Raw genomic sequence first — 10,772 nt, 5'->3', positions numbered from 1 at the left:
GGATGCGTTCCAGTGTGATCTGCTCTAGGTGATCCTGCTCTGGCAGGAGGGCTGGACCAGAAGGACAGGCTCTTCTCACTTGCTTCCTGTGATAGGACAAGGAGTAATGGGTGTAAATTGCAGCACAAAAGGTTCTGCCTCAACACGAGGAGGAACTTCTTTACTGTAAGGGTCCCAGAGCACTGGAACAGGCTCCCCAGCGAGGTTGTGAAGTCTCCTTCTCTGGAGACTTTCAAGGCCTGTCTGGATGTGTTCCTCTGTGATCTGTGTTAGATAGTATTGTCCTGCTCTGGCAGGGGGGTTGGACTCAATGATCTCCTTGGTTCCCTTCCAACCCCTAGCAGCCTGTGATTCTGTGATTTTTTGAGGTCCCTTCTAGCCCTTGAAATTCTGTGATTCTATGATATCTCTATTAATATAGAACATTCACATACTATGGGAAGAAAAAAGTGATACAAAATTATTTTAGCAAGCCTTAATTGAATCCTCTCATTATCTCATTGCTTTTGTGCCAAAATAGACTGTCCTGGTTTAAGACAGCCCAGCCTCACAAGCCAGCCTCCCCCCAAAAATAAAAGTCTTGGAGGCAAAGTAACACAAGAAGCCCTGTGGCTGAGATAGAGTTGAATGAGATGATCTGAGGTACAATTAGCTTAGCCATTCCACAGAAAAGCACCGCAAAAGCAGAAGTAGCAGCAGAAGTCAGCCAAAAAATTACTCCCCTACTCCTTCAAACCTGAAGCCAGCCCAGCAGAAAAGACACCTGAAAAACTGGGAAGAGGATGCAGCAACCAGAACCAGGAGAGTGATTTGCCTTTGGAATGGTCTGCCCAGGGAGGTGGTGGAGTCGCTGGTCGTGGAGATATTCAAGCAAAGCCTGGATGAGGCACTTAGTGCTGTGGTCTAATTGATTGGACAGGGCTGTATGATAGGTTGGACTGGATGATCTCAGAGGTCTCTTCCAACCTGCTTGATTCTATGATTCTAGGAAGCCTCTCATGTTGCAATCCAAACTACAAGCCCAAATATAATTTGCTCTGGGCTGCACTTTCATTTTAAAGCTGGCATCTAGGGGCATTGGAACTAGATGATCCTTGTGGGCCCTTCCAACTCTGACTGATTCTATGATTCTATGACTCATCATACAGTGGAATCCTCATCAGCAGATTCAGCTGAGCTCATGGCACATACAAAGATCTATGTATTTCCTAATACTGAGAAAAAAAGCTGGCAAATGGAGCCCTAATCTTTTTGTTTTATTCACTTCTTAGCTGTGAATTAGGACATACAGTCTGATAGGGGTTGTAAAAAGAATGGATGTCTATGAACTTCTTGGGAAGTATGATAAGCATAGCACAGGAAAGCCAGTGGGGAAAATGATGTTGCAGTATTCAAGGCAAATTGAGTACTGATGATAAAAAGATGTGAGAGCAGGTGTGCTTCATTTACTGAGAGAGCATTGGTGCGTGCAGTCAGCAGATAGACAATCACAGAATCATAAAATCAGTCAGGGTTGGAAGGGACCACAAGGATCACCTAGTTCCAACCCCTCTCCCATGGGCAGGGACACCATACCCTAGATCAGGCTGGCCACAGCCTCAGCCACCCTGGCCTTAAACACCTCCAGCCATGGGGCCTCAATCACCTCCCTTGGCAACCCATGCCAGGCTCTCACCATTCTCATGTTGAACAACTTTCTTCTCACATCCAGTCTGAATCTCCCCACCTCCAGCTTTGCTCCGTTCCCCCTAGTCCTGTCACTACCTGAATGTGTGTATTCCAACTGGCAAAATGAAATGAATGTAAAGGCAGACAAAGGCCCAAATTAAAGAGGTAGATGCAATCACAGTTGTGACATTTCCAAACTTTTTAGGACTGAACTTTATAGCTTTAGCATTTAATCTCATCATTTTTATACAGCACAGACATAGCTGAGGAGAAGAGAAGGCTCTGGGGACACCTTATAGCACTCTTGTACTAACTGAAGGGGGCTACAAGACAGCCAGGAAGGGACTTCTTTGCAAGGGCTTGAAGTGATAGGACAAGGGGGAATGGATTGAAGCTTGAGGAGGGCAGATTTACACTGGGTGTTAAAAAGAGATTCTTTACAGTGAGGGTAGTGAGACACTGGAACAAGTTGTCTAGGCAAGTTGTGGATGCCCCCTGCCTGGAAACATTCAAGCGGAGCAACTTCATCTAGTAGGAGGTGTCCCTGCCTGTGGCAGGTGGGTTTGAACTGGATGATCGTTAAGGTCTGTTTCAACTCAGACTGTTCTGTGATTCCATGGTACTTTATGGCAGGTGCATTTGAACTAGATGATCTCTAAGGTCCCTTTCAACCCAAACCATTCTATGACTCAATGATATTTTCCGAACTGTGGATTTTCTTAAGCAGTCTGGGCAAAGCACATCAAACCTGATAACTGGCTTCTCTGCCTAGAATAATTACTCTGCCCTCTTTTGGGAGACTAATTGCATCTCTGATAGAGACAGTTGTTTGCTAAGGAACTAATTTACCTCATAAGCAGCAAACATTTGAATCTCTTTCTGAAGGGGGAACAACTAATATTTAGTATTTCCTGCTTTTCAAGTGCAAATGTGAAGAAAGAAAAAACAAAATGTAATTAAATGAGATTATTAAATACATTTAGAAATTATGCATGGTTTCCTCATGGCCTTTTATTCAAGCACAGCTGGGTGTAATCTACATAATTTTTGGTTTCAGCTTTTGACCGAGAGCAGCCATGAGGAGAGAGACTTAGGGGTGCTGGTGGATGAGAAGCTCAACATGAGCCAGCAGTGTGCACTTGCAGCCTAGAGGGCCAACCAGAGCCTGGGCTGCTTCAAGAGAAGTGTGGCCCGCAGATCGAGGGAGGTCATTCTCCCTCTCTACTCCACTCTGCTGAGACCCCACCTGGAGCACTGCATCCAGTTCTGGTGCCTCCATTACAAGAAGGATGTGGATGTGCTGGAGCATGTCCAGAGAAGGGTCACTAGGTTGATCAGAGGGCTGGAGCAGCTCTGCTATGACAACATACTGAAAGATTTGGGGCTTTTCAGTCTGGAGAAGAGGAGGCTCTCAGGTGACCTTCTTGTGGCCTTCCACTATCTGAAGGGAGCCTCCAAAAAAGCTGGGGAGAGATTTTTTAGGGAGTGACAGGACTATGGGGAAAGAGCAAAGCTGGAGGTGGGGAGATTCAGGCTGGACGTGAGGAGTAAGTTGTTCAGCAGGAGAGTTGGTTATATGAACTGCTCTTGGTTTATTTCTACCAACAAAACAAAAGCTGAAACGTAGAAGATTGTGCCTATGAGGGCTACTGTAGAGAAAAGGGAGAAAGTCAATTTAGTACAAAAGTAAACAAAATGCTTAATCAATCCCCCTCAGGTTGTTTCCTGTGTATAAGACTATTAAGTGGGCAGCAGCACTGCTTACTCATTAAAGGCCTGGGAAAGAAGCCCAGGTGATGGAGGTATACAGCTCTAAAAATAATTCAAAATATACATTGCTCTAACTTCTCTTTACACTAAAAGTAAAAGAGTTCAGATGAAGCCATGGCAATTTCAAAGGCCCTGAGCCGATTTGATTGCATCAAAGCATTGATATCGGTTTGTATGTGTTACCATGTCTGTCCCGACTGGCAGGCTGATAATTCATTTCACTTGAAAAATGAAGCAATGCTTTGGATGAACTGGTCTTTTCTCTCAACAGCTCTGGCTAGGCATGCCAGCCTGGTATGTTGCTGCCTGTCGTGCCAATGTGAAAAGTGGAGCTATCATGTCTGCTTTGTCTGATACTGAGATTCAAAGGGAAATTGGAATCAGCAACCCTCTTCACCGCTTAAAGCTCCGATTAGCAATCCAGGAGATGGTATCCTTGACAAGTCCATCAGCACCTCCAACATCCAGAACGGTGAGTTCTACTAGCTAACTTCTTTTCCTCCCCACCTTCACACAGCAGGAGTCTGCAACAAGACTTTTGTAGTAAGAGAGTGGCTCTAAGGCTAACACACACTTCCCACAGAGTGGAAACTGTCCTATGGAGACTTAAAAGGACTTGTTCCTCACTGGCTTGCTAATCAGTGATATTTCTCCTTTAGCAGATATTATTAAATTTTGTTGGTTGTAAAGTCATGCCTTTAACCTTGCTGTTAACTGGATGATGAATATGGAGCTCACAGTTTGTAATTTTGCCTGGATTTTTGCCTGTCTTTTCCTTCAAGTTACCTTTCCCAACCTTTTTGTATCCTTTTGAATGTTATCTGATCTGAATTGACTGGCTTCAGGTTCGTTGTGCTTTTAAAATGAAGCAGTGACTGGAGGTGTGAGGAGAGAGTCTGGAAGGGGAAGATGAAGCCTGTGTGTCTGGTGAGGAAGGAAGAGAGTGGCAACAGAGAAGGAAGCAAGTAAAGAAGAAACATAGTTGCAAGTTGGAAAGGAAAGGGGAATATATCTACAAGAACAAGAAAGCAGATTAGAGGAGTGTAAGAATGTGTGCTAAAAGGCACCATGTAGTGGAAAATGAAGAAAAACAGAACTGATGAGAAAAAAAGAAGATAACAAGAGAACAGTTCATACTGAGAGGCTGATGGTGATGACTATTGTGATGGTTTGGGTGTTACCCGCCCCCCCACAGTTAAGAAAATCACCCAGACTAGACTCAGTCAAGCTGGAAATTGAAGAGTGAAGCTTTATATTTACAGCTTAGCACAATATACAAGCAGGTATACACTATATACAGCTAGATACAGAAATATACAACTTGAAAAGGTAATACAGAAACACAACAACCCTCTGTGGTGGTTTAGGCTGTTACCTGCCCCCCCACACTTTTGGAAATGCCCCAGCTAACTCAGACGGACTCTGGGAATATAAATGAAGCTATTTATTTACAGCAGCACAATATACAAGCAGCTATTTACAATATATACAGTTATATACAGAAATATACAAAGGAAAAGTAATACAGAAGCACAACTCCCCTCCCAGAAACCTGAGTCCCCAGGAGGGGTTCTCAAACCACCCCAACACCTCCCCCTGCCCCTCTCAACCTTACCCCAAATCCTGAGAAAGAATAGAGGTGCAGCCAAGAGGTTAAGGAGCAAGGTTAGTGGCAGTGAGGTTAAGGAGATGCGGCTCAGTCTGAAGGCAAAAGCAGAGAGAAGACAAAATGGAGAATGTTATCTAATGTTTACTTCTTGTTCCCATACTTCTCAGTGGGACTGTGAGAGAAGAGACACAACCATGTTTTCCTTTCATAGCCAATTATCTACTTTCTTTCATCAAAACATTCTAGCCTGCTTCAAACTAGCACACCCTCCCAAAAAACAGAGTTCCCATGAGGGGCTCTCAACCACCCTTCCACCTTCTTCCCACCCCTCTACCTTACCCTAGACTTTGCCTTATGTTCAAAGGTGAGTTTGGAGGGTCGGTCAGGGGAGTTAGGAAGCAGAAGGATTAGTCAGGCAGCAAGTTAGGATAGAGAAAGCAGTACAGCCCAGAAGCCAGAAAGAAACAACCATTGTTGTTTCCTTTTCACAGCCTGTAATCTAATTCTTCTCACCAAAATATCCCAGTTAGGGTCAAACTAGCACAACTATGAAAGAGGCAACAGAGACTGAAACAAAACCAAAACTTAAAAAGGGGGCAAAAGCTGAGGCTTGATCAGATGGGAAGCATGGTGTAGAAATGAAGGAAAATGTCTACTGCTTAGGTAGTGCAGGCCAGACTATAAAGTGATTGTGATCTCATTAGTAGAAATCTCCTATCTTCATGGAATTCATGGAGACTGTTTCGGTGGAAATTAGATTTTAGACCCCTTTGAAGAGTGCCAGATACACTGAGCTATATAAGACCCTGGGCATCAGGGCTCTAATATTACTGTTGGTTGACCTTTCAGCTTCATGTTGTTAAGGCTCTTTAAATATTATAGTTCCCCATCTGACATTTTCTCCCCTCAGAATAGGTATGTATGTCAGAACCATGGCAATCATAATGAATTTCTTGTCAGTCAGCACAGACTCAACTTGAAGCCAAATTAGTAAACAAAACCAATTTTGATTTTAAAAGCATATTTCAAAGCATAAAAGCATTGACATCTATGGAACCAGATGGTGCATTTGAGCCAGAAACACTGAAGAATAATTTTACCTTGTTTTTTGGGGTTTTTTTTTTTTTTTAATTCTCCTTGAGTTATTGGCAGTACAAAGCTGCCTTGCCCTGGAATGTGCATTTTTGAGTCTCAAGACTTTATGTCTCCCCTCTTTGTCAAGTAAGGAGTTCTTTGACTTCATCTCTCAAGAAACCACAGTGCTTCCACACACAATTGTCTCAAGTTGTCTCTAGTTGCAGCCTGGTGGAGGCAAGAACATGGTTGTGCTGATGGTGATGCTATACGCTATTAACTTACAGTGGTGCTGCCTTTCTTCTTTACCACTGCTTACCTAATGTGGATCCCACCTACCTTCCTGTGGGCCTTGTCCATAGCCCTCAGGCAATGTTTGGGTGACCCATGAAGAAATGGAGAACCTTGCTGCTCCAGCTAAAACGGTTAGTCTTTCTACTTCCATTTAAGATGGCTTGAAAGAGAGAGTAGGATGCACCTACTGAAATGCAGATTCCAGATCTTCTGTAGGATGTGTCTCAAGCATGTCATTAGAAATTCACAGAGGGGCAGTGAAACTGAATTTAGAGAAGAGCTGCATCCTTTGTCAGCGATAGACATTTACAAGCTCTACAGCCATCACAAAAACTGTGTAAACCTAAACCCAGTGTTGGGAGTTTTGCAGGATGTAATAATTTCACTGCCAGCATGAAATCTCATTTAGTTAAATGAAATTGTCCTGGTTACCAGGTGCAACATTTTCCCTGCAATTCTGCTCCCTTGTATCTCTTCTAAAGATGGTTTTATATCTGCTGAAATGGAACAACAACAAAAAAAGAGTTTAGAATGCCACAACTCAGTGTTTTCATTAGTGCTGAGTCTTTTGTTTGTGCATCCACACTCCTTGATTTAGTGTGCATGAAGGACATCAGTCATTAAATATATATACGTAAAATAGAATATAGAATAGAATATATGTATATAATAGAAAAAAATATAAAATAAATATAATAGAATCATAGAATCAGTCAGGGTTGGAAGGGACCACAAGGATCATCTAGCTGCAACCCCCCAGCCATGGGCAGGGACACCCTACCCTAGATCAGGCTGGCCACAGCCTCAGCCACCGTGGCCTTAAACACCAGCAAAACCCTGGGCAACCCATTCCAGGCTCTCACCACTCTCATGCTGAACAACTTCCTCCTCATGTCCAGCCTGAATCTCCCCACCTTCAACTTTGCTCCATTCCCCCTAGTCCTGTTACTGCCTGATACCCTAAAAAGTCCTTCCCCAGCTCTTTTGTAGGCCCCCTTCAGATACTGGAAGGCCACAAGAAGGTCACCTGGGAGTCTCAGCAGAACAGAGTAGAGGGGGAGAATCACCTCCTTCCACCTGCATGCATATATATATAAATTTAAATAAATACAAATAAATATAAATAAATTATAAAAATCTATATAATTTCATTTAATATATAACATAACCAATATTTTATATAAATAAATATATGTAAATAATTTATCTAATAGATTTATATAAATAAATTTAAATAAAATTATATATATGCTTCTTTTTACATATATATATGTATGTGTGTGTGTATATATATATATGAAAAACTTTATATATATAATTGTATTTCTGTTTTTTCCTCGAGACCCTTCCCTGCTTTTGGGCATGTAAATAACTGGGAGCAGAATTTATTCAGTAATTCTGACTTCTCTTTTTTTTAAATTCACTGGGAACATATTTTAGATTTTGGTTTTAGCATTTTGTCATAACGTGACAGCTCCACAACAAGGCTGATAAAACACAATGCAACACTGAAAAAGCTCCTCTCAGTCTGGAAAACTACTGCAGTCCATAGATGATGGAGGAGGTACTGAAGCTAAATATGGATGTAAGGCTTCTTTCTTAGAAGTCTTATTTTAAGTGCTCTTGTGAACATTCATGAAGCAGAGTCTCATCAATATTTTTCCCTTACGAATTTCCTGACTTATTAGAGATTGTTAATGTAACAACACCCAGCTGACCAGAAGCTGAGTGGATTGTGTTTAAGCAGCCAGCCAGAAAAATAGTTTTGCCATAAAAAAATATTAGATGGAGCATGTCCAGAAAAGGGCCACTGGGTTGATCAGAGGGCTGGAGCAACTCTGCTATGAGGACAGACTGAAAGAGTTGGGGCTGTTCAGTCTGGAGAAGAGGAGGCTCCAAGGTGACTTTCTCGTGGCTTTCCAGTATCTGAAAGGGGCCTACAAAAGAGCTGGGGAAGGACTTTTTAGGGTATCAGACAGTGACAGGACTAGGGGAAATGGAGCAAAGCTGGAGGTGGGGAGATTCAGAGTGCACATGAGGAGGAAGTTGTTCAGCATGAGAGTGGTGAGAGCCTGGCATGGGCTGCCGAGGGAGGTGATTGAGGCCCCATGGCTGGAGATGTTTAAGGCCACGGTGGCTGAGGCTGTGGGCAGCCTGATCCTAGGGTATGGTGTCCCTGCCCATGGGAGAGGAGTTGGAACTAGATGATCCTTGTGGTCCTTTCCAACCCTGACTGATTCTATGATTAAAAAGTTCCCTTGAAATACATTCACAAGGAGACAGAATTTTGTTGTGAATGTGACAAAATTTAACTAGAAACAAAAAAAAAAGCATCACTAATGACTAGTTTTGTAAAGAAATGGCCGTGCTTTGATTGTGAAACAATGGCAGTGATTTCACATCTTTAGAAATCAGCTAGATAGGCCCTACTTGGTTTATCATTTTGGTCTTGTAATTTTTAAGGGAATTTAGCCCAGGGCATTTCTACTGCCTGGTATATTTTACAGTGTGCTTTTTTTGTGCTAATATTAACCCATGCATGAAAAGCATATTTTTTATAACTCATTTTTATTGTCCTTTTACCTATTCTACTAATTGCTTCCTGCTGACCACTCAGGAGTCTGAAGAAGGCAGCTGGGCTCAGGTATGACTTTTTTGTTTTTCTGGAATGGATAACTAACAGTAATGTAATTAACAGTGCAGTAATATGCATAAAGGAGCATGGTGTTGTGATCCGGACAGGTGAGAACAATGGGCCAAGGCTAACTGTATGAAGTTCAAGAAGGCCAAGTGCCAGGTCCTGCACTTGGGTCACAACAATCCCATCGTAAGCTACGGACTTGAAGATATGTAGTTGGAAAGCTGCAACTTTGAGAGGGACCTGGGGATATTGGTTTATATTTGATCGTCAATATGCTCAGGTGGCTGAGAAAGCCAATGGCATCCTGACTTGTATTAGAAAACCTGTGGCCAGCAGGAATGAAGAGGTGATCATCCCCCTGTGTTCAGCAGTGGTATGGCCACACCTCAAGTGTTGTGTTCAGTTCTGGGCCCCTCTCTACAGGAAGGGCATTGTGATGCTGGTGCATGTCCAGAGAAGGGCAAGGGGGCTGGTGAGGGGCTTGCAGCATCTGGGCTGTCAGGAGCCTCTGAGGGATCTGGGGACGTTCATGTTTCATTAAGAAGTTCAGTGGAGGATTTGCCTAGCCCAAATATTCAAGCTCAACTGAAAGCAAGTAGGATTATGAAACAAATACATTTTGTTTATGGAAAAAGTTTGCTTGCACGCAAGACTCCAAAAATGAAACTATGATTGCCTATTACAAAAAAAAAAATTGCTTACATTTAGAACTTTAGAAAGCAAGACTCAAGAGACAAAACTGCTATCAGTCAGAGGTACCTCACAGTGGCATCCACCTCCAGTGTCAAAACAATGTAAAAACTTATTTATTTTTTTTTCTCAGACAGATTTCTAATCGAGGAAGTCTCACTACAAATAAGCATAGCAGATCTGTCTTCAGTCTACTATGCAACTTTGGACAAACTCAGTGATCGGTGTCTATAAGTATCTGAGGGATTGGTGTCAAGTGGAAGAGGTCAATCTCTTTTTGATGGTGCACAGTAATAAGACAAGGAACAGTGAATACAAACTGTAACATGGAATGTTTCACCTCAACATAAGGAGAAACTTCTTTACAGTGAGAGAGACAGAGCCCTGGAACAGGCTGCCCAGAGAGGTTGTGGAGTCTCCTTCTCTGGAGACTTTTAAAACTCAGCTGGATGCATTCCTGTGCAGGCTACCCTGGGTGACTCTGCTTTAGGCACTGGGGTTGGACTCGATGATCTCTGGATGTCATTCCCAACCTCTAATATTCTGTGATTCTGTGATTCTGTGAATGCTTAATATAGACCCTGAAAAAGAGAGCTGCTGAGAGCTACTATTAAAAAAACAAAATACCATCTGTGAAATAAAGAGACTTGCATACTACAGAGCCTTGCAGTCTTGTGTGTATTGTACTCCATTATTGATCTTTGGGATACCAGGTTGACTACACATTATCAGATCTGTTCTCACAAAGCCATTTCATAAACATATATTCTAAATAAATGTAGTAACTTATTCTGAATCATAGAATCAAGCAGGTTGGAAGAGACTTCCAAGATCACCCAGTCCAACCTAGTGCCCAGCCATGTCCAACCAACTAGACCATGGCACTAAGTGCCTCATTCAGTCTCTTCTTGAACACCTCCAGAAACAGCCACTCCACCATCTCCCTGGGCAGCCCATTCCAATGCAAATCACTCTCTCTGTCAAGAATTTCCTCCTAATGTCCAGGCTAGACCTCCCCTAGCACAA

The 10,772-nt window shown here is 42.6% G+C and overlaps 1 protein-coding gene across 1 annotated transcript in view; it reads left to right on the top strand.

Moving 5' to 3' along the window:
* The window catches only part of LOC135174811 (liprin-alpha-2-like), a 485,381-nt gene that overhangs the window by 460,908 nt on the left and 13,701 nt on the right, over window positions 1-10,772 (top strand). Inside the window, 3 exon segments of the mRNA XM_064142364.1 lie at window positions 3,710-3,910; window positions 6,484-6,546; window positions 9,033-9,059. Of these exon segments, the coding sequence (XP_063998434.1) occupies window positions 3,710-3,910; window positions 6,484-6,546; window positions 9,033-9,059 (291 nt within the window).

Source organism: Pogoniulus pusillus, chromosome 4 (genome assembly GCF_015220805.1).
Source record: "Pogoniulus pusillus isolate bPogPus1 chromosome 4, bPogPus1.pri, whole genome shotgun sequence".
Lineage (NCBI taxonomy): Eukaryota > Metazoa > Chordata > Aves > Piciformes > Lybiidae > Pogoniulus > Pogoniulus pusillus.
The sequence above is the reverse complement of the archived record's forward strand: the minus strand, read 5'-3'. Positions and strand labels throughout refer to the sequence as shown.